The 21,646-nt window shown below is 45.0% G+C and overlaps 8 protein-coding genes across 8 annotated transcripts; 3 read left to right on the forward strand and 5 right to left on the reverse strand.

The window, feature by feature from the left end:
* Window positions 1–291: 291 nt before the first annotated feature.
* Window positions 292–1,678, reverse strand: GGI43DRAFT_429107 (dihydrodipicolinate synthase family protein; the record flags this gene model as incomplete). The annotated part of the gene is made up of 4 exons (XM_083209053.1): window positions 292–782; window positions 856–1,134; window positions 1,200–1,465; window positions 1,528–1,678. 4 exons carry the CDS (start codon window positions 1,676–1,678, stop codon window positions 507–509), a joined length of 972 nt encoding a protein of 323 aa, XP_083058045.1. The 3' UTR covers window positions 292–506.
* A 41-nt stretch (window positions 1,679–1,719) lies between these two features.
* Window positions 1,720–4,196, reverse strand: GGI43DRAFT_124870 (transcription factor domain-containing protein). Its single transcript, XM_083199098.1, has 3 exons — window positions 3,933–4,196; window positions 3,533–3,857; window positions 1,720–3,430 (listed from the first exon to the last, which is right to left on the reverse strand). The coding sequence occupies exons 1-3, from the start codon at window positions 4,037–4,039 to the stop codon at window positions 2,063–2,065; spliced, it is 1,800 nt and encodes a 599-aa protein (XP_083058046.1). The 5' UTR covers window positions 4,040–4,196; the 3' UTR covers window positions 1,720–2,062.
* Window positions 4,197–5,612: 1,416 nt separating this feature from the next.
* GGI43DRAFT_411603 (uncharacterized protein) lies at window positions 5,613–7,049 on the forward strand. The gene is made up of 3 exons (XM_083206736.1): window positions 5,613–5,758; window positions 5,816–6,095; window positions 6,156–7,049. Exons 2-3 carry the CDS (start codon window positions 5,876–5,878, stop codon window positions 6,668–6,670), a joined length of 735 nt encoding a protein of 244 aa, XP_083058047.1. The 5' UTR covers window positions 5,613–5,758; window positions 5,816–5,875; the 3' UTR covers window positions 6,671–7,049.
* On the reverse strand, window positions 6,851–8,346 carry GGI43DRAFT_124913 (alcohol dehydrogenase ADH4). Its single transcript, XM_083199099.1, has 2 exons — window positions 7,647–8,346; window positions 6,851–7,578 (listed from the first exon to the last, which is right to left on the reverse strand). Exons 1-2 carry the CDS (start codon window positions 8,170–8,172, stop codon window positions 7,031–7,033), a joined length of 1,074 nt encoding a protein of 357 aa, XP_083058048.1. The 5' UTR covers window positions 8,173–8,346; the 3' UTR covers window positions 6,851–7,030.
* Window positions 8,347–8,603: 257 nt separating this feature from the next.
* On the forward strand, window positions 8,604–11,395 carry GGI43DRAFT_411606 (uncharacterized protein). Its single transcript, XM_083206737.1, has 8 exons — window positions 8,604–9,058; window positions 9,135–9,247; window positions 9,310–9,422; window positions 9,513–9,729; window positions 9,796–10,233; window positions 10,301–10,569; window positions 10,624–11,163; window positions 11,213–11,395. The coding sequence occupies exons 1-8, from the start codon at window positions 8,933–8,935 to the stop codon at window positions 11,305–11,307; spliced, it is 1,911 nt and encodes a 636-aa protein (XP_083058049.1). The 5' UTR covers window positions 8,604–8,932; the 3' UTR covers window positions 11,308–11,395.
* A 78-nt stretch (window positions 11,396–11,473) lies between these two features.
* Window positions 11,474–12,409, reverse strand: GGI43DRAFT_424455 (Pyruvate/Phosphoenolpyruvate kinase-like domain-containing protein; the record flags this gene model as incomplete). The annotated part of the gene is made up of 2 exons (XM_083208371.1): window positions 11,474–12,238; window positions 12,311–12,409. The coding sequence occupies 2 exons, from the start codon at window positions 12,407–12,409 to the stop codon at window positions 11,474–11,476; spliced, it is 864 nt and encodes a 287-aa protein (XP_083058050.1).
* A 752-nt stretch (window positions 12,410–13,161) lies between these two features.
* On the forward strand, window positions 13,162–14,813 carry GGI43DRAFT_424456 (major facilitator superfamily domain-containing protein; the record flags this gene model as incomplete). Its single annotated transcript, XM_083208372.1, has 5 exons — window positions 13,162–13,313; window positions 13,377–13,460; window positions 13,513–13,696; window positions 13,765–14,157; window positions 14,217–14,813. The coding sequence occupies 5 exons, from the start codon at window positions 13,162–13,164 to the stop codon at window positions 14,811–14,813; spliced, it is 1,410 nt and encodes a 469-aa protein (XP_083058051.1).
* Window positions 14,814–16,204: 1,391 nt separating this feature from the next.
* Window positions 16,205–18,302, reverse strand: GGI43DRAFT_411611 (fatty acid desaturase-domain-containing protein). Its single transcript, XM_083206738.1, has 4 exons — window positions 17,687–18,302; window positions 16,856–17,631; window positions 16,622–16,790; window positions 16,205–16,561 (listed from the first exon to the last, which is right to left on the reverse strand). The coding sequence occupies exons 1-4, from the start codon at window positions 17,734–17,736 to the stop codon at window positions 16,387–16,389; spliced, it is 1,170 nt and encodes a 389-aa protein (XP_083058052.1). The 5' UTR covers window positions 17,737–18,302; the 3' UTR covers window positions 16,205–16,386.
* Between the last annotated feature and the right edge of the window lie 3,344 nt (window positions 18,303–21,646).

The raw sequence follows: 21,646 nt of genomic DNA on the forward strand, positions 1-21,646 counted from the left end.
TTGAGTGGCAAATGGGAATGATGAGGCTAAGGAGAGTGTTTGGTGCTTGGCAGCTAAGCGATGGATCCGATATCCGAGCCGATCGGCTCTGTTCGAGGTAAGTTAAGTTACTGGGGAAGTTGTGGCTTCAGGCTTCAGGAAACATCCGTCCCGATCGCAAACAGGAGCTTGAGCGGTTAACCATGGGTATCTTTTGATTTGACCGTATACAATAATATATCGCCATGTCACGCGCGAAAGATCAGAAGGGACAAGGGTATCATCGATGTATTGCGTAATTGGTTCGAAGGAAAATATGAGTTCCAAGCTTCACGATTAGCGCTCAGATGAAGGGTGGTAGACGGAACGTATTGTTGGAGATATAACTGGAGCAAAATAAATAGACGATATGACTTCATTTCTACATAGACATTGTGTATCGCTGATAAATTTATGTTCTATTAGATCATAGTATGGAAATACAACCAATTCGGCATTCAAGATGAAGTCTATGATTTTGCCTAATCTCACTGTGAACTCTTTGCGAAGCTTTTCTCAGTTGCCTCCAGAGCGCCAGCAACGCCAACAATCCACTCTTGCTGCGCTGTGTTGTCGAATTTTGGGTATGGTCGCCTACAATGGCAGCTCTCTTGAGGATATCCACGTAGTTTTGCTACCACCCATTTCGTACCATTAATTCCACCCTTTGCAAATCCCCATTCCATCTTAGAGAGCTCCAATTGCAGTGTGGTAGCCTCTTTCACTTTGCCAGCCATGAAGAGGTCGTAAATCTGGATACAGGTCTTTGAAGATTGCGAATGCCATGGTCAGCAATGTGCACTGATTAATGCCATATGTTACTCGCGCCAAACTCACTATGGGATATAAATTCGCAATACCGGTAATAGTACCTGTACCGCCGACTGATAATGCTGGAACAAGCCAGTCGCTCTGACCTGCAAGTGCGCTGAAGTTCTCAGGGCTGTAAGTGGCGGTAATGCGAGACACTTTGGCAATACCACCACATGTCAGCTTCACGCCGACTATATTCTGATGCTTGGCAAGACGATCTAGCATTTCAGAGTCGATATCGAGTCCTGCAACTACACCGGGATAGTTGTATATTAAGACGGGAAGCGGGCTTGCATCAGCTGCCTATCCATTTTGTATTGCCATTAGAGCTGCATAACCACGTAAATTGAGGGAGATTGCTTCCATACCTCTTCAAAGAATGCAACAATGGCGTCCTTGCTCATTGCAAAGTGGAAATAGCTGGGCACAAGAACCAACACATAGTCAGCGCCCGCTTCTTGCGCCATCTTCGTCTCGGCGATGACATCTCGTGTGCACTGTCCATTGCATCCCAAAGTAATGGTAATCTCCGGTCTTCCGGCTTCGGTAGCGATGCGCCTTGTTAATGTGATGAGCTTAATCTTTTCCTCTTTGGTTAATGTCACAGCTTCGCCATTTGTCCCGGCCAACACAACTGGTTTGATACGTGTTAACTACTGTCAATAATACCGACGACGCAGGGAGCAATGCGCTTACCTCCATGAAGACCAGAATTGATTAGAAATCTCAAATGCTGCGCTTGTAACTCCCAGTCTATATCTTGAGCGTCATTGCTGCCGAACCAGGTCAGACAAGGCACATGAATGCCTGGCGGAAAAGGCTTGACTACGTGTTGCAGCGATCCCATTATTGCTAGTATGGAGAAAGAAAATGATTGGTTAACGTGTCTAGTTCGAAGACAGAATTGCTTTAAATAATGCGACAGTAAATATAGAAAAAGAAATAGTAGGTCACGGCGGAAGATGCGAGTCAATGACTTATATGTTGCTCCACAGAGAGCGATAAGATTGAGAAATCTCAGATAAGTCAAAAGCTCTTCGTAGAAAGATAAAATCGCGAAACCGCTAGCCAGATGCATGTGGGTGCGTACTGCACGCTATCAGATCAACTTCAATCCAAGCGAAGCGAAGCGATACCGTTGCTGTGGCTGGAGTTTCCTCTGCCGATGAGAGCCACTACCGATACTACCGACCCGAGCAGACACCACCATCAGCTTTCAGTGTGGGGTGAATCACAAGATCGCAAAGCACGAATTAAATACTGAGTGCATCACGGAGCGAATATCCGCACGAGTTTTGGTGGCTTCTTGGCGAGCCTGGACTTCTTCCAAGACTTGCGCCGTAATTCGCGCATTCCCGGCAACGCCCTCCATTCTCATTATTTGTGCCTTGATCCACACTTTCTCCTCTTCCTCCTGTTCTTCTACGCCCAGCATTAAGAGAGGCCAGAGCATATTTACCGGGAGCGAATCTTCAGGAGCTAAGTTGGATGAAATCTGGTGGGCCAATTTGCGGATCTGAGCAAGAGCATCGGCTGCTTCCTTGGTCAATGGCAAGTGTTTGTAAGCAACACGATGAAGATGCACCTTGCTAGCGTAGTAGTTGGATAAGTATGTGCGAAAAGCTCTGGTGATGGTGAAAGCCAAGTGTGTTGAAATATGAGGCTCTGAAAGCTTTCCAGCAACCGCATAGTCCATGAGCGGTGGGCGCTGATCGTATAGCGATCGCAAGTCAGAGGCAATGGAAGCGCCGATATTCATGACTTCTATCTCATCTTCCACTGTGCCTCTTGATCTATGCCAAGGATCAATCTTCGAAATACGGCCCATGAAACTTTGAACCTTTTGGAAAAAGATAATACCAGGTTGGTAGAGGACCTGGAATAAAACATCTTCAATATCGTCGCTGGATGCATCCTGACTTCTTGCAGTATCGTCCGTTTCAGCGTCGAAGCTCGCAGGTGAAGGCTCTACAAGTTCAATTTCATCATCTCGTGATAAAAATAGCCCTTCACCTCCAGCAGACACTGCTCTAGCATCCAATAACCGAATCCAAAGAAGCACTTGCTTTTCGACATGCGAGAATGAGGCCTTGTCCCCCCTCTGGAATATTGTATATGCCTGTTTGAGATAGCGATGTGCCGTATCAAGCCTAGTTTCTATAATATCAACATAGCTTAGGAAAAAGAGTGCGGCGAGGAGGCATTCGCGCGCCAGACTGTGCTCGTTGAGGGAATCCGGATCATGCGCCTCTACTTCGATGACCGCTTCCTGATAGTGATTTTGGTCGTCAAAGGCCCAAGAGGGATTACTACGACACAAAAGAGTATTTGAGAATGCCAGGATAGCACAGCGTAGGACGCGAGAGCTCTTTGACATCGCGACAAGGCCTTGGCGGATTGAGGACCATTTCCTCTGTGATTCGACTCCGGCGAGGATTGGCGGTATGGCAGATTTGATGAAGAATTCCATTAATCTTTCGCTTGAACCAGAAGTAGTCTGATCAATAGGCTGATCACCGTTCTGTTGTGTGGCCGTACTATCAATGTATGTGTTGATTGTTAAGGGGTCTGTGTGCCTATTCATATAGGTACTAGATTCCTACCGCACATCGTAAGTTATATGAGCCTTCACGAAATCGACCAGGGGCAGGGGAGATTTCAGTGTATATGAAAGAATTTAAAAAAAAAAAAAAAAACGTACTATTATATTTGCGTTAAGTGCAATGGAAGTCGTCATATCTGGGCTTTCTTGCTGCCACAAACTGCTACTCGGATCCCACATGAAGCTAGCGTAGTCAAAGACTTCATCCATGGCCTGCAGCGTTCGTAATCCAGAGGCAGCTGGTGATCGATCGGTGGACGGAGATATAGTTGGCTGGCTATCGCCTGTAGGCCTCTCACCATTGATATCATTTCGCTGTTTAGACAACGCAACAGCGTGAAGTGGACGCCATTTGCATTCTAGATTCAGCCGCTCGCAGTGTGAGCATCGAGGCCGCTGCTCGTCGCATTTTACTTTGCGACGTCTATGTAACATGATACATCAGCAATAGGCTCTATACCTTACTAGATACATGTAGCTGCTAGGTAGGAAGTCTCACTTGCAAGTCAAACATCCGCAGCGTGACCTGTTGTAACGCCTCGTCGGCCCAGCGCGTTGTGGCGAGACCGCGTTCGTATTGTCATCATGGATAGAAGGCCGTGGCATGATGACAGATAGAGATACTAGGAGTTGATGATCATCACAAATGGTTAATGATGAATATTAGAATCGTACTATTCCTTATCATTACCGGAATACCCCTTTGATTGGCCATATGGCTTCCATGTATAGCGAAAGCTGTGAGATGTTGGAGTAGCCATGCTCGTCAAGCCTATGGCAAAATAAGTTAGCGTTGGAGAAATGTAGGACGAGTTATTGGAGCTATAATTCCATCATGTGACAGACTTCGTAAATCCAATTCATGGTACTTCAACGACAGGGCTACATATATACAGTATTTTCATTAAATTATACTCATGTAAAATCATAATGTATAACAACAAGTTATTTAATCATCAAAAGATAGATTCTGAGCAATCGTGAATGTCAAAACATTCACACATGCAGGTATATTAGTTCTGCACTAATATTCAGTACGCTAGTGCATAAGAGCTAACCCAACACGTTGAACTCAAGCGAGGTACGCTGAACTTTGCTTACGTTTCACAGCATCCGGAGATTGTCCAAAGTGGCAAAACTGACTGGCTCATAGTCCCGGGTTGCTAATATAATACGCCAGCGATCTTTTACTATCATGTAAAATATGAAGGGAGTATTGATTAGACTATACACGAATCGAGTTGATTTTTCCTAGCCGTGACTAAGTAGGCGTGTTTGTCTCTGTGCAATATCTTCCTCCGAGGGTAATTGACGCATATGCAGTTGCCCATCACTAGGTATTTGACAAACTGTATCGCTTAAATTCTTTAATTTATGAAAGCCTCCCTTTATGAAGCCTTCTTTTACTCCTTGTAGTATCATAGGAGTAGAGTAGGACAACTTTAATACTACCGTTGATGAATATCGCCCATTGAGCTATAAGATGTTCTCTACGAACATATCAACGTTCGTAGACACTGCAGTATTACACAATAGCACCGGCGAAGCAGTACACAGTTGCAGGGAGCTACTGCATAGCCTAACTCATTTTGTCAGTTAATTCATGTGGGTATATATGGCTCAAAGGATTGGCTCAAAGCTAACAGTCCCCACCACGCTACTGCGCCAACGCTTGATCCTTCAACTGAAAAAGTGTATTATAAAGGCAACTTTGTTCGATTGGAAATTTGGCATGCAATTCTCAGGGACAGCATGAGTTTAGTAAATATTGAGAAATAAACTTAATCTAGATAGAGTAACTAAATGACGTATTGGTTTCACTTAATTGAACTCCCAGAATGATGTAGCTACGACCAGCTTAACCAATATGCTGTCACTAGGCGCGACTATCTTTATGTAGCGAGGAATGTTGTTAGATTAATAAAATTTAGAATATTAAAATTCCAATGCAAAATGCTACCATTGCCAATCTGGGTTTGACGAGAGGCGCCCGGAAACGCCGAGTAAAGTATTAATATCTGGATTGAGCAAGTCGTTCATACCCCGCCGTCAGATTTCCCAATTAGGAAACCTGTGATGGTCTCAGGCCGCCGTTTCAGGCATTCAATTCAAGAGCAAAGTTGTATATAAGAAGACGCAATTCGGGCTTTCTGAGAAATTTTTTTCAATTCAGAATTCATCAACATTTCCAACAATCACAACAAAACATTTCTTTTTACAATTGCATCAAAGAATCTACACCATAGAAGCTCATTTCTCTTCTTCTATTATATCTTTGCCTTACCGCTGCCTGAGTTCTGCCTTTTGGTTGGTCTCATAACCGCCGTCAGTGCCCGCTTACGTCATCGGTTCCTTTCCTCAGCTAATATATTCAATTGTTAGCAGCCACTTCACACATATCAAGATCTCTATTATTTATTTTTAATTATTTAAATTGCCAAAATGCCCGCCAACGACATTGCGCAAAACGGCTGGACCGCCCTTCCCCTGGATCCCAGCAAGCTCTTTGGCGGCAAACCGTTTAGGAATGCACCTGGACCGCTTCTGGTTTCTGACATCAAGTTTCCGGAAGATGATCCCGTTGTCGCCAAAGTTCGAAGCTATGCCAAAGAAAAGTTGCCAATTCAGACTTACAATCACAGCATGAGAGTCTTTTATTATAGTATGGAAGCTCAAATACTCCAAAAAAAAATGTCTAAACAACTGACACTCTATTCTCTAGCGACTGCCATTGTCAGGCAACAGTTCCCCGAACATGCTGAGACATTCTCTCCTTCTACCCTTGCTCTTGTCTCTCTCTTACATGACATCGGCACCGCTGAAGAGAACTTGGCCGCTACCAACATGTCGTTTGAGTTTTACGGAGGTTTTAAAGCCATGAACCTTCTGTTAGAGCTTGGAGCCTCCAACGATCAGGCTGAAGCCGTTGCTGAGACAATCATCCGCCACCAGGACCTTGGGACTGTAGGAAATATCACATTCATGGGTCAAGTCATCCAGCTGGCTACGATTTACGATAATGTCAGCGATCACCCATATTTGAAGAATCTTACGGAAATCATCCACACCGAGACTCTCAAGGATGTTGTTAAAACTTTCCCTCGCCAGCAGTGGCTTGGATGCTTCGCCAAGACAATTGATGAAGAAGAGCGACTCAAGCCTTGGTGCCACAGTACACACATTCCCAACTTCTCTGAGGTTATCCTGGGCAACAAGTTCATGAAGCAATATGAGTAACAGGATACATTATAATAGTTACACTAATCTGATTTTATGATATGATGAGGTACATACAGGGGACTCGAAAAGGTGGAATGGACGCTAGATTGGATATTAGGTACCCAATAAGCGTTAGAGGTTAATAAACTAAGCTATGTACACAAAATACACCATGTTTTCATTACATCTTCATTCGTTACATTATCAAATAATGGTTGGAAGCAACTCTCTAAAGAAAAGTTCATTCGTTCACCAAGAAATATTACGAGTCTGAAATGGGGCCCGTCTCAGTCTTTCCGAAACAGTAGCAGTCGGGATTGGTACTTTTGTCAGTTATACTTTCAGAGACAGTGTACTTCTTTATTTGCAGAAAATACTCTATACTTGTGTCTGGGCTGGTCTGCCCTCCCATGCTCTTTTCAGCAACTCGCGAACTGGATCCCTTTCGACGGGTCTAGGATTCCAAAATGGCTTCTTTAGTAGATTATCTGCTGCCACTTCAATATCTTCTTCTTTCAGACCAAGGTCTTTTAAACTATAAGTAATTTGCAGTTTAGACAGCAACTTGTTCAAGCCGCCGACTGCATCTCCATTACTTTCCGGAATAATATCTGACAACTCTTTCATAATTTCAGGGATGCTGGGAGCGATATATGCCAGCGCATGAGGCAAAATAATTGCATGTGTTTCTGCATGTGGCAGATTGAAGGTACCACCGAGGACATGGCATAGTTTATGATGCAGGGCTACGGATGCCCCAGCCAGACATTTTCCGCAGAACCAAGCACCAAGTAGAGCGTCCGAGCGAGCTTCGATGTCGTTTGGATTTTGCATGACTTTAGGTAGTGACCTAGCTAGAGTTTGGATGCCTTTAATTGCAAATATGCTTGTGATAGGGTTGGCATCTTGAGCATATAGAGCCTCGACTATTCAATGTTTTAATGTTAGCCACTGCAAGCTGAGCCATATAAGACTGCTGTTAACTTATACGCACCCGCATGAGCCATAGCATTAAGGCCGCTTGTAGCGCTTATATTAGTAGGTAGCGTCAAGGTTAAGTTCACGTCGTAAATGACTACCGCCGGCATAGCCTTCCGATCGATATAAGTAACTTTTACCCTGTTCTCGGTTTGGCCTACAATTGGCGTCATCTCGCTGCCAGCATATGTAGTCGGGATGCAGATGTGAGGCAATCCTGTCCGAACAAATAATGCTTTGCCTAGCCCAACGGCACTCCCACCGCCAATTGATACAACACAGTCGGCATTAACGGACTTGGCTTGCTTCAATGCTTCTTCAGTCACCTCTTTCGGAGTATGCATTGTGACTTGGGTGAATGAGCCAGCAATCTGCCCATTTAAAATATTCGCAATATCGTCAACATAGGATGTCTTTGTAGGTGTTGTCAGTATGAGTGGTTTGGTGCAGTTGAGCCTGGCAAGTTCATCGGGAAGCTTGGAAAGGCTGCCTTCTCCAAAGATTACTCTTTGGGAGCTCTCGGTGTAATCAAAAAGAGTCATTTTGCCGCAGATTATAAAAACAAAAATGTATAACAATTCTATACGATGTATGTAGCGGGAAAGCTCTAAAAGGGTGGTTTTTAGAGACGGACTATCACATTTCACAATGGATGTCTTTATATGTCAGCTTAAAGCTCAAACTTAATTACTCGACTGCGAGGTGACCAAGCTATTACACAGTTTAAATGTCGCCGCCGCCGTCATTTACGTTGCCATGAATCAGCACTTAGTAAGTTTGTCTAGGCATTTATGGATCCTGGTCCACCAAGTTCTTGATCAGAAGGTTATTGGAAGCCTTTGTTCCCTATGACGGCATAATTGTGCGGGTTTCTATGTCGTGCAATTTCGATTTAATTTGTATCAAATTTTCATGTTGGCCATACATGCGTTTAGCTACATTTTTCATTCCTCATTTTCACTGGATTCGGTACCACTGTACAGTGGCCTATGTCAGCGTCAGCCAACTTCCATAGGCGATTTTAGCGGCGCTTGGTCGGAGCTATTCAAAAGGACCTTTAGCAAAGCAGGTATAAAACTGTACCTAAAAATGCGGTCACGTGTTGACGCGTTGATCCCCCAGCGCTCCCTATTATTAGTTCTTCAGCAATGGGTGTAAGCAGCTGAGGTTAATTTCAGTCCATCTAGTTTTCACGGCCTATATAATGTGAAGTCGACAAGTTGGTCAATAGTTACAACTTACTGAAGAGTTATAAGGACAAATTCCTGTTCGGTGGGGGCGTGTTCATGGCCGTGTTATCAAATGTCTTCAGAAGCCCTTCCCGCTGAAGTCCCTGGAGCTCAGGCTGAGCCACAGGATTCGCGAGAGGGCGAGCCCCCTGCAAAGCAGCCGAGGCGCAGAGCTTGCAACGAGTGCAAGCAGCAAAAGGTACGAGCCTAATATCTGCTGCTTACACTGTAATTATGTCATTGTTCCATGCATTAATGGGTCTTATTGCTTGCAGCTTCGGTGTGATTTGGTTGCCAATGACGCTGTCTCTAGCACATGCTCCCGCTGCCAGAGGCTCAAACTTACATGCAAGATAGACAACGATTTTCGCAGAACGCGCAAGAGAAGGTAGGCGTTTCGAGTCTCACGACTAAATAATATGGCAGCTAAAGTCTAGATGTGTCGCCTAGGAAATCTTTTGAGCTAGAGAATGAAGTCAGAGAGCTTAAACGCCGACTAGCCACTCGTGAAGCGAGCAGTAATGCAGCGATTGAGTGGCCAATTCTAACTCCAGCTGCACCATGTTAGTATAATAAAGTTTCTTGATTAGAAGACTGAACTCACTACACAAACCGCCATGGAAAGCTAATAGTGGTGCTTTTGTGTGTTATAGCAGAGACTCGCGCTAGCGATGCTATCCAGTCATCAGCATCCAACGCGTCAGGCCCATCGCTGGATCCAAAAGAAAGCTCCCGTGTCCCTGGCCTGACGACTCAGCCGGTCATTGACCAGCCTCAAGCGCCGCGGAGATCAATCATTGCCATCCCACGGGCCAGGAAACTGGGCAATGTTGAGCTCTCTATCGAAGAGATTGATGAACTATATCTGATGTAAGGCCACCTACATGTAGCATGTCTATGCTGCTGAAATGAGGAGGAACTCACAAATGCATGTAGCTATATACTCCACTACCATCCATACCTACCATTTCTAGACCCAGGAACAACTATTCATGAGATTTATGAGTCATCTGAGCTGCTTTTCTGGTCCATCATCTCTGTCGCCGCTCGACGGCTACAGAGCCACCCAACGCTGCTACAGAAGCTAGCAAGAAGTGTCACAGACTGCTTATGGAAGTCTCTTCGCTCAATTCCTTACTCTCTTAGAGTAGTACAAAGCCTAATAATTCTTTGTACTTGGCCATTTCCAACCAGCAGCAGCACTGCCGACCCAACGTACATGCTAGCAGGTATGATGGTACAGCTTGGGACACAAATGGGTCTTCATCGCGCGCTCAGCGCAGAGGATTTTGTCAAAGTCCCTCTGCATCTCAGTATGTATGAGTATTCTGAATGGATAAAGACATGGGAATCTTGCAATATTGTTGCTCAAAGGTAATACGATATATGTGAAGAAATGCTTATTCAATCGCCGTGTTTCATAATTCTAACTTTATCGCAGCGTGAGTGTCGGATGTGGCCTTCCTGCCACCATACAGATGCAAGACTGGTCTCTCACGGTTGCGCCCGAGTCAGCAACGTTATCCACTCATGATATTGCCCTAAGATGGCATCTTCGCATTGAGCAGTTCAGACATAGGGTGTCTCAAGCGTTGACGTCGAATGCTCTGGATCCCGCTGGCTTTACATCAGTTCGTGAGCGGCTTTCTCTCTATCGACTTCTCAATGCATCACTTGTTGATTTAGAGCGTGAGGCTATCAACATGACTCGTAACGCACCCAAACTCTCTCAACCTAAGTAAATATTCGCTAACGTCATGGCAGCCATAACCCGCTATTATCTGGCCGCCGCTCGACTCCATCTCCACTCATTCTATCTCTTCGATGAATCAAGCGTTGACGGTTATTCCGACCGCATTGTAGTATTATATCAAACTGCATATTCCCTAATAGAACAGTGTCTCGAGATGGATAACGAAGAAAGTGGCTTCTTTCACTACTGTCCATTCTTTTGCTATCAGGTTTTCGTTTCTGCAGCATTCATAATCCTCAAAGTCATGATGAATGGTTATTTCGAAAAGCTACTCGATGTTGAATCGGGTAAAAAGCTCCTTGACGCTGCTATATCATCACTGCGAAAGATGTCAGTTGCGAACAACGACCTTCCGGGCCGGCTCAGCGACGTGATTGGGTTTTTCTGTACTTTGACCGACCCTCGTGTTATCAGCGGTGACTCAGTTGACGATTTACGCCTACGTGTTCGAAATCGCCTTAGCATGAGCATCGTTTATGACTCGCTTTGGGAATGGCGAAAGCATTTCCAATCAGACGGAAATCGCGACGAAAACTCTGAAGAAGCACAAGATAAGTGGATAGATCCTTACCACGGCGTTCTCACTAACATCATATCTACAGCTGCTGTTTGGTTCTGAAGATATGCAAGATGCGATGATGTTTGATCATCTAAGTAGCCTAGCGGATGGATTTAACTTAGAATGGCCGGGATGACAGCGTTATGCTTTGCACTGACAATCAACAAATAATACAAAACACAATTAAAGCACATACAATACATATACCACTTGGCGACTTAAATACTATTTCATATTTCTTGTATATTTTTATTTTCAACATAATCTATGGACGCAAGCTTTTATCGCAATCATTGGTATTATTACACTTTCTCATACAACTGTCCTCCAGCAGCAGCATCCACCGCAGCCGCCTCTTTCAAGCCTACTATCGTGAACAATTTCTTTGGCGTAAAAGTCGGGTCGATATCAGTGACACCAGTCTCCTTTATCTTCTTATAGGTGTTACGAATAGCTTCATATGCGGGAGCAATTGCTGCGAAAGGATAGATGATGATTCTGAAACCCATCTCCTTTGCTTGGGCTACAGACCAGGATGGCGTAGCTCCATTCTCGACCATGTTCAAGAGAACTGGGGTCGGTGCGAGCGCTTGGCACACCTCCCTCGCCTCTTCTTCAGTGGTCAGGCCCTCGAGGAAAGCAACATCGGCACCGACAGCGACTGCAGCCTTTAGACGACGAACAGCCTCTTCGAAACCATCGGTCTGCAGAGCATCTGTACGGGCAATGATGACAATGTCTGATCCCAGCTTCTGTCTGGAAGCAAAGGCAGCACTGATACGTTGCTGGAAAGCTTCAATGCTAACAACCTCCTTTCCACCAAGGTGCCCACAGCGCTTAGTCTGAATCTGATCCTCGATATGCAGACCAGCGACGCCACTACGGTGGTATTGCGCCACCGTGCGAGCAACCATGTTGGGCCCGCCGTAGCCCGTGTCAGCGTCAGCAATGACAGGGACGCGGGCGTCCAAGTTAGCAATCATTTCAGCATGCTCTCGCATGTCATTGAGCGAAGCAAAGCCCAAGTCTGGCTGGCCGAGCTTTGAAGCACATGTTCCAGCGCCCGTCTACACAAGGTAATTTAATTAGCACACTACAATTTTGCATGTATGTATCTATTGCCAGCGCAGTTTAATTACCATGTAAAGGCCATCAAATCCAACTTCTAGCGCAATTCTAGCGCTGAAACCGTCGTACACGCCGGGCAGAACAAGCAATTCATTGCTTTCGGTGAGCATTTTCCTCAGCCGAGTTGCGGCCGGAGTGGGGCTGGCCGCATGGCCGTTTGTCCCGTTGGAAGTTCCATTTGTGTAAGTCATATTGACGTTGATGCTGCTGAGAATGATGAGAGATAATGGTAAAATGTGTTGAAGAGGTCAAGATTGCTGGTAAGAATTGAGAAAAGTCCAAAGGTTAAAGTACAGTGTTATATATCCATCTCCAGAGCCATAGTGATTTTCAGAATTATGGATCTTGGATGAGGAGCAAGCCGATCGGAGAAATTCCGCCGATCGGCCAGCGTCCAACGCCGATCGGCTTCACCATCGTGAGATTCTTGGCAAACGCCATGCTCAACTTGTTTTCGCTGCTAAGCACTAAACCCCAGGTTTCTCCATATGATCGAGAAGCTATAGAATGATGGCTAAATTAACATCTGGGGTCCCCGCGTTGATGCTCTGCCGGTCCGGGGATGGCTTTTGCGCTACTGCTCCCCTGCTTATTGTCTAGAGCTCAAAGTATATAATTCCCAAGATGCATCCTCTACTTCTCGTGTCTATCATGAAGAGCTTCCATCGTTCTGCCGTGCATGCATGTTTACAGTGCCGATATTTACTCTCTAATGCGGCAATTTTAATCATATTCCACTGAGTACATCTACTCAACATCCTCGACAATGTCGTCTGACACCATCCCGGTGAGCGATGTAGCTCCTTCCGTAAAGGAGACTACAGCTGGTCTCGAACATAAGGAGTCGAGTCCTGATCTCAGCATGGAGAAAGGTAAAGTTGTTCATGACGAACATGTCGACACGCCGGAGTGGCGAGCGCGCGAGAAAAAGCTGGTTCGAAAACTTGATATGACTTTGCTGCCTGTAGTATGGATCTTATACTTGTTCAACTACCTGGACAGGAACAACATCGCGTATGTCCTTTACTAGAATCGAGCTTGTATCTCATATAATTGCCCGCTAACATATATTCTTAGGCAAGCCAAGCTGAATACCTTTGAGAAAGATCTGGGGCTAAAGGATGACAATTTCAATACTGCTGTTTCTATCCTCAACGTCGGGTTAGTTCATCTACAATAATTATTTTGGCTACTATGACTAACTGATGAACAGATACATGCTTGCCCAGCTGCCATCCAACATGCTCATTACTCGTGTTCGACCCAGCATCTACCTGCCGGCTTGCGTCGCCGTATGGTCATGTGTGTCTGCCGCCACCGCAGCTGCACAAAACTATGGAAATCTTATTGTTATTCGATTCTTCCTTGGAATTGTGGAGGCTCCTTTCTTCCCAGGAGTAAGTCTCAAACCGACATCGCGGTATAACAATAGTAGTGCATGAGCTAATGTATTCTTTCTCGATAGGCATTTTACCTCCTGTCGTGTTGGTACACCCGAAAAGAGCTAGCCTTACGTACCGCCGTGCTATACTCCGGTCTTGTCCTCGCAACCGCATTTTCAGGCTTGATTGCAGCTGGTGTGTTCTCAGGCCTCGATGGAGCCGAAGGCATACCGGGCTGGCGGTGGCTCTTTATCATCGACGGCGCAGGCAGTTTCTTTGCTGCTTTGGTTTCCTTTTTCCTGCTGCCAGACTACATCGAATCTAAAACTGGAAGTGGCAAGTGGCTCTTCACAGAAGAAGAGCGAGAGTTTGCCGCGAAGAGAATGGCTCTGGATCGCGTATCATTGCCAGAGGCCAGTCACTCTGTCTGGTACGGCGCACGGCTAGCTCTTCAAGACCCCCGAACTTATATATTCGTAAGTTGTATCATGTTTCAATGTCATCTGCATAGTATAGCTCACATAATCTCTTCCAGGTACTCCTTCTTGCCGCGAACCATACCGCCTACGGATTCAACTACTTCTTTCCCACCATTGTGAATGGCTTCCACATAGGTTCACAGACTGTCACTCTTGCCCTCACAGCACCTCCATATCTCTTTGGCGCAGCTGTCTCTTTTGTTGTTGCTTACTCTAGCGATCGTAACAACGAGAGATGCTATCATATATGCGTTCCTATGGCCGTTGCATCCGTGGGCTTCATCATCTCGGCTGCCACTCTCAACATTGGTGCCCGGTATTTCGCGTCATTCATGTACTGTTCGGGCGCTTTCGCAGCTAATGCCATGGTCTACTCGTGGGCTGCAAGCACGCTAAATCAGACGCCTGAAAAGCGCGCGGCTGGAACAGCAATTGTCAATTTACTTGCTCAGCTCGGTAATATTTGGAGCCCATATTTCTTCCGTCCCGGCGATTCGCCGCGATATGCGCTTGCCATGATACTCATGATGGTGTTTTCTTTCATTAGTATCGGGTGCTCTTTGTTGCTAAAATTCCTACTCCGAAAGGCGAACAAAAAGATACTTGCAGAAGCAGAGGTCTCTGGACAGGCTGTCACGCTGTTTACTTTGTAGCTAGGATCTATACTTTTGACTTTTAGTTACAAAATTGATGAATGATGTATCTGCGTTGCTGAATATGTAACTATTTTCATGTTGCTCTGTGAATTCTCTTGATACATGTACGTACACTCATGGCTTGTATCTGCTGTGTATGTGGCTATAAACGATTGGAGAATATGTGGGCATACTCACGCATCGCATTACCCTGCAATAGTAGTCAGCATGATTCCAACGCTGAATAAATGCGAAACATCTTCACAAATACATAGCAAGCTAGCTTTGTTATTAGTAATAAAGGCAACTAAAGAGACGCTGAGGTCATAAGATATCATAGACCGTCTCTCGTGGTATACTTATTTACTGCATGAACGCATATAGCTTCCAGTGGAAAAAATATTGGGCAAGAGGATACACAGCACGCGAATGCCAACAACCCCTGATAAAAGATGGCATCTCAATAGTATCCTATGCTCCTTTATATTACACAATATAGCATTTTGTTTCTCTTTAACATCAAATGCGCCTGATAATGGTGCATAGTGCCATAGCTTCAGACAGCGAAACGTACCGATTTGAGCATTCCAGCTGGGATTAGGGCAACCGCGGCTACTAAGAAGCATTCCCATTTCCATTTATTCTATTAAAACTATTCTTTATAAAATATATTTAGAGTGAATTCTATAGGTATTCGTATCATCAAACGGTAAACATCGGATACCGACCTGGCTTGTGGGCCGAAATCCTGCTGGCTTGCTTGTGCAGGACATCCCACGCCTAGTAAATACTCACGGCGATCGCGGCTGCGGCTCGCAAAAGCGGTTCTTTTAACGCTGGTTTAGCTTTATTTCTTGCATATATAGGCGACCGTTATCTGCCACTTGAAAACCAACGTTGGCGATATGCCGTGTGTAGGAGGAGTGGGTCGGTCTGTCTTCACCAAAAGTGGTAACCTGAACTGAGACATACAGACCACTTCGGCTATTTATGGCCCGTGCGAGTGAGATTCACTGATACGGCTGCTACTTATGATTAGTTGGTGAACCTGGTTGGTATTGGTGGGGCCATCGACAGAGATACGTGTAAATCTTCATTTCTAGATTAGCTGTAGATTACGGAGTATATGAATCCATGGGTCGTTTTTTAGTGACAGGTCAAAATGTCTATTCAAAGCTGAAGTCTTGTTTCCATACTACGGCAACGCAGTCGCTAGAAACGACTTAGGGTACGTATTGCACATCTCCCCTACTTCATGTAGCTATTCCCGGCGCTCCCAGATATCGCCATCTCACATTGTCACCATTTGTACCTACGATATTGCGTCATTGTTATGAATCCCCAGGAATGCCCCGTGTTATTCTAAATCTATCACGGCAAATAATAACCGTATCGCTCTATTTTATATACTCCCCTCCAGTCCAAGCCATTGTCTATCAGCGAACAAGAACGCAAATCCAACCCATCATCTGGCAATAACTCTAATCACTGCAGAAATACCCCATGTTCTATGTTCTATCCGAATTTTATCGCCAAGTCTTTATAACTTATACCAATACTTCTTTTGAGCCAATAAATAACTTCATGAGAATCATTGCTCCCACTTGAGAGCTCCAGGAGTGGTCTCGTCCTTCACAACGTACTTGCACTTCGTGAAGTTGGTCCAGAGCTGTCCAATGAAGGATCTCTCATCGCGGTAGTACAAATCGCCGAGGACAGGCTTAATTGCCTCAGTTGCCTCTCCAGCATAGTAAAAAGGAATGCGGCTAAAGAAGAGTCATGTTAGTCGCTTACAGTCAGCAATGAGGGATAAATTGGCAACATACGGGAAAAGGTGGTGAACAACGTGGTGCTCAATGATGCAGTGGAACAGGTGGCGGCCAACGAAGCCGAACTCTCGGTCCACAGTTGCGAGGGCGCCCTTGACAAAGGTCCAGCTCTCAGCCTCATAGTGAGGCACCTCCATGTGGGTGTGGTGCAGATAAGTGATGGCGACTAAACATGTCGTTAGCTATACCGCTCAACGGCGAAATATTAATGTTATTTGTATTGAGACTTACCCAGCCAGTGGTGAACCCAGAAGTAAGGCTGAGCGTAAGCCAACAGCACTGTGCTCGTTCCAACCACGCCAGCAAGCTTGTACAAAGCGAAGACCATCATGCAGAGGCCAACGTCAGACAGGAAGATGAAAGGAGCCTCGCTGCGACGGAACACGGCGCTGCTGGGTCCGAAGTGGCTCTTGCCCAGAGGGTTAGATGCGGCCCTCTGAAGACTGCCTGAGCCAGCGGAGATGTTGAAGGTCAGGTACATTTGCCATCCGAGAAGCTGGTGAGCGAGCAGCGCAATCAGCTGGTAGATAGGAGTATCCTCAAACATCTCAAAGGCAGACAGGATACGCTGAGCATAGTCGGCCTTTGTCCTGGGAACAAAAGCCATGTCCTTCTCCATGTGGCCGGTGAACATGTGGTGACGGTGATGAGAGAATTTCCAAGAGTAGTACGGGACCAGGAGACTGGAGTGAGACAAAAAGCCAACAACGTGGTTCAATGAAGCGTGCTTGGAGAAGGCACCGTGACCAGCCTCGTGGCCCAGGATCCAAAGACCAGTGCCAAACAGGCCCTGAACGAAGCCATAGACAATCCAGGCGATGGTCCTGAGGGTGGAATCCTGAATGGCGGGGATATAAGTAATGGCAGCCCAGCCAAAAGCACCAATCATGGCAACATCTCGAAACAGATAGGCCATAGAGATTGACACCTTGGGCTCAAAGCAGTGCTTGGGGATTGCATTCCGAATGGTGTTGATATCCGGGAAGCGGCTGTCATCCTCAAGCTTGCTGAATCTGGGGTCAGTTTGTTTTTCTAAAATTGGGTCTCTATGAGAGCACTGACATTGAGGCCACGGCGGCGCCTCTCTTGGTTACTGTGGTAGTGGTGGCCATCTTGAACAGATCTAGACAGCAACTCAATGGGAGAAAATTGAGATGCCTGGTGTCTACGTTTGAGGAGTGAAAGATTTCTTTTTAAGGCCACCTAGTGCCCCCCCAGCTTAAGGCAGAAAAAAGGGTCGAGGGAGAAGATCCATAGTCGGGCACGGGTATCAAATTTTCCACTCTCCTTTTAGCTTTTGATCCAATTTTTGTGTGGTCTCCTTATCAACGCCAGCGGTGATAACATGCGTGACTTTCTCCACGGCGGCGAGTAAGCGGGTGCCCCGTTGTACTCCATGCTAAGCACAAGCGTCGGACCTCGTGTCGCAGACCGCTTTGGAGTCCAGTCGGTTTGGCAACTTGAGCTAATTATAATTGGAAATGAGATCTGCCCACGAAGCGAGCTGGCCTCTTTTCTTTACCGCTCCAGAGCAGGGGCCCTCGGTTGGTCAATCCTGAGCCTCAAGTCGCCAAGATCAACGCCTAGAGCCCGGCTAACCTGCACGTGTCGGCGGTCTAAGCACTTTGAGGAGTCTTGGGGCGTTTTGTAGAACTATTGTACCGGGCCTGGAAAGGGCCCCAAGGAGGGATCTAAGGAGGCTAAAGGGGCCGCTACTTGTCTTGACCTATGGATGTAAAACTTCTTCTGCGGGGCTGTTGAAGGACCCCTGGATTTAGTCCCGAAGGGGACTGGGCCCTGGAACAAGGGTCCAACAGCAGTGGGGGGCAGCTACCAATGGGGAAGCTGCGATAATAAGTTTTTTTTTCTCTTCGTTTTGTTGACACTTTTTCTCGTCTCAACAATTCTGACCTCTTGTCTCCTTATAATGTACAACTGTTCATTATTCAACCACATACGACCATAGGTAGTGGAAAATTCGGGGTCCCGTCTGCTCCCCCATAGACAAGCCACTAACCGGCAGATTAGTAGTCAGGTGGGTGACCACTGGCGAACACCGGCTGTTGTATGTTTTTGCATTTTTTTTTGCACTTATTATTACTCTACACGTAGTTACTTTAACAGTAAGTTTGCTGTTGTGTTGTGATACTTTGTGATAATGCAACTTGCCCCCAATGGCTATCACATGCAAAGTTAAGCGCTATCATGTAGCGGACCATAAGCTAGGTAGATACAGTGCAGTACAGTTAAGGTCTAAAAGTCTGCGAATGACCAACCACCGCTCTCAATTTTAAATTGCAATTGCGCAATAATAAGACATCTTCAGATGTCAATTCTAGTTTCATCCTGAGCGCTAATCACCACTCTAACCAGAAATATAACATTAAAATGAAAGCTGCAATATGGACTAAGGTATCCAGCGGCGTCGTATTAGGTTGTCGCCCAAAAGTAAAACACACCAAAGTTAACAAGGTATCCAATCTTTAAGCGCTGGCAATTCGCCGAATCCTTCACAAACAGGCTTCAGCCACGCCAGCCGCTTAGGTTTATAAAGTCAGAGGTTCAATATACCTACCTGGGTACTTGCTAGTTAATATACAATACAATTAGTACCCAGCCTTGGTGTCTGGTCCGAATAGTACGGTATCCATAATACTCTAACTACAAAATAATATGTTCTAGAGCTTAGGTATAACCAGCTTGAAATAACGCGTTGATTCCAAATTAACCTCTGTAAAGAAATTAGGATATCGCCGACTTTGGGATTTCGAGGTAGCCTCTGCAAAACCGCTGGGATATTGCTGATTTTGAAACTTTATGATCTGAAATGTACGATACAAAGTCTAGAGCGTGCATTCCATATATATAAAGAAATAGAAGGGAACAAAGAAACAGGCGACAAAGACTAAACAGGAAAATATACGTTAGACCCAAAGAAATATTAGAAGGGAGATACGATAACACTATACGTATAAGCCAAACGTGTATGTCTTGAAGCCATATCTGTGCCCAGCACATGAGGAACCCCCTGGATATAATAGGCCATTTCAAGTGGAGTGCATGAGGGATAAGAAGCGGAATCAGGCTAATGATGATTGCTTACGTAGGTCGTGATTCAATGGATATTGAATGGATATATCACTCTTGACAAAAGAAAAAAACACGCTCAGATACAGTTTCAGGTAGAAGAAGCAATACAAGCCTCCTTCGTTGGTCTCACTTTGGCAATGCTTGACTCTTGTTGAATCATGGTTTGAAGGTTTTTATCTGTGAGACTGAGGGTTCTGCCATTTCCTAGCTAATACTGGTGTCAAACACAAAGGGAATTTTCGTTGAATACCTGCCCACATTAAACTACAGACAATCATGAGAAAGTACGTCGTGCCGTAGTAAACAAGACTAAACATAGTCATAATGTCGTGCCTGACATATTCTAGCCTAGGAGAATCGGGCAACTCCATTGGAAAGTGGTGTCGTTATTCTAATTGACCAAGGAAGCCATTTTGAAGATAGTAGCTGTGCTATACTGTACTTGATTTGTACATGGAGAGTCAAAGTGAAGATGTTCCACAGAAATTATATGCCTGGGCCATTGAAGAGAGATGCTTATGTATCTCAGAAAGGCGCAGAAACGTCTGAGTGATTGTGCTATATACACTTTTCACGAAAATTATTTGTTTGCTTTTCATGAGAAATTATTTATTCAACTTCGACGAGAAATTATTTATAGCACAACAAGACTTTCACGATGCACTGGCTGCTGAGTAATATGTTACATCTCTGAGTTTTGCCGGGGAGCGCAACCGCAAAATCTCGTCCCGCTGCATTTTCATTAGCGAGATTATCCCAGTATTTACCAAACAAGGGCACTATGAGATGCTAGGGCGTGTGCATGAAGCATGGACGCTGTATCGCTGCTTTACACAGGCGATATATTCGTATGTGACTATTTTTAGAATTTAGAAGCAATCAGCTTATAACAAGAAGAAATGGCCTGGTCCCTTTAGCCAAGATTTAGGCCTTTTTACTGCCGATAGCCTCTTCGTAAATGTTGATCGAAGATTTAGCAAATAGATCACTACATTATTTCAAGCGGTTTTCGTCCAAATGCTTGCTAGTACAACTAAAGCAGGGTCCAAATGAATCAGATCATTATTCATATGAGGCTATATCGTATGAAATGCAATTATACGCGAATAAAACAAACATTTGAGCCGGTATTGCATGTCTGATAGGCTGACAAGTAACATTAGCTCCAGCGTCGATGATAAGATATAGATATTGACTGTTGAAATGTTATCGCCTTGAGCTTTAATAGCTACTATGGCGCTATGGCGCTATTCTGATCGACTACGGCAATATTACTGATCTTGCGGTCTAGAAGGGTAGTTTCTAACTGCCAGCCATACCTAGATGAAATACATGTACTCATTACATGAATAGCCATCGTAATGCTGACAGTCAGTACTTTGAAAAGGCGGCCAATACTTATCATCCAAATATCATTTAGTACTCCATATAAATAAATTAAAAAAAGCAATGTTATAGATTTTTATCATGGCAATATCCGTATTTTAAATAATCAACCAAATAGCACAAAGCAAAGCAAAGTAAAGCGGATAAAACGGAATGCTCTTGCCACTGTCTGAGACAGTCTCTGGGGTACAAGTCCTTGGTGACAGGATGACGACAGTAACAGTACAAGGACAAATATCAGCTTTGCATACATAATGATACATAACCCAAATTGTTCAGCTTCAGCTGGATCATGCTAAGGCTGGAAGTCTGTGCGAGCTAAAAGTCGCAGTTAAAAATAGCCATGAGCTGAAGCTTCACCGGTTGCAAAAGCTGCAATGTATTTTAAATTTCCGTTGTGGCTAAATTATCATGTAATTTTAAAAGTAACACAATCAGGTCAAAGCTTTTGTAATTTCTTAGTCCATGATCTCAGCTATTGAGCATTCTTTCCCCCTATCGCTGGACTTTCATCCATACGTTTTCAAAAATATGCCTGGCAGGCCG

Source organism: Trichoderma evansii (assembly GCF_050947405.1).
Source record: "Trichoderma evansii strain SZMC 28006 chromosome Unknown GGI43scaffold_18, whole genome shotgun sequence".
Taxonomy (NCBI): Eukaryota; Fungi; Ascomycota; class Sordariomycetes; order Hypocreales; family Hypocreaceae; genus Trichoderma; species Trichoderma evansii.

Bases quoted from the DNA above. Each gene is read 5' to 3' on its own strand.
- GGI43DRAFT_124913 (XM_083199099.1), bottom strand. From the start codon at position 8,172: ATGACTCTTTTTGATTACACCGAGAGCTCCCAAAGAGTAATCTTTGGA. The intron at 7,579-7,646 runs GTGCGTATAAGT...AACATTGAATAG, and splicing joins TAATGCTATGGCTCATGCGG to TCGAGGCTCTATATGCTCAA.
- GGI43DRAFT_411606 (XM_083206737.1), top strand. From the start codon at position 8,933: ATGTCTTCAGAAGCCCTTCCCGCTGAAGTCCCTGGAGCTCAGGCTGAG. The intron at 10,234-10,300 runs GTAATACGATAT...ACTTTATCGCAG, and splicing joins TGCAATATTGTTGCTCAAAG to CGTGAGTGTCGGATGTGGCC. The intron at 10,570-10,623 runs GTAACGCACCCA...ACGTCATGGCAG, and splicing joins TGAGGCTATCAACATGACTC to CCATAACCCGCTATTATCTG.
- GGI43DRAFT_411611 (XM_083206738.1), bottom strand. From the start codon at position 17,736: ATGGCCACCACTACCACAGTAACCAAGAGAGGCGCCGCCGTGGCCTCA. The intron at 17,632-17,686 runs GTCAGTGCTCTC...CCCCAGATTCAG, and splicing joins GGCGCCGCCGTGGCCTCAAT to CAAGCTTGAGGATGACAGCC. The intron at 16,791-16,855 runs GTAAGTCTCAAT...CGACATGTTTAG, and splicing joins CTGGGTTCACCACTGGCTGG to TCGCCATCACTTATCTGCAC.
- GGI43DRAFT_411603 (XM_083206736.1), top strand. From the start codon at position 5,876: ATGCCCGCCAACGACATTGCGCAAAACGGCTGGACCGCCCTTCCCCTG. The intron at 6,096-6,155 runs GTATGGAAGCTC...TCTATTCTCTAG, and splicing joins CATGAGAGTCTTTTATTATA to CGACTGCCATTGTCAGGCAA.
- GGI43DRAFT_124870 (XM_083199098.1), bottom strand. From the start codon at position 4,039: ATGCCACGGCCTTCTATCCATGATGACAATACGAACGCGGTCTCGCCA. The intron at 3,858-3,932 runs GTGAGACTTCCT...CATGTTACATAG, and splicing joins TGCGGATGTTTGACTTGCAA to ACGTCGCAAAGTAAAATGCG. The intron at 3,431-3,532 runs GTACGTTTTTTT...GATGTGCGGTAG, and splicing joins CACTTAACGCAAATATAATA to GAATCTAGTACCTATATGAA.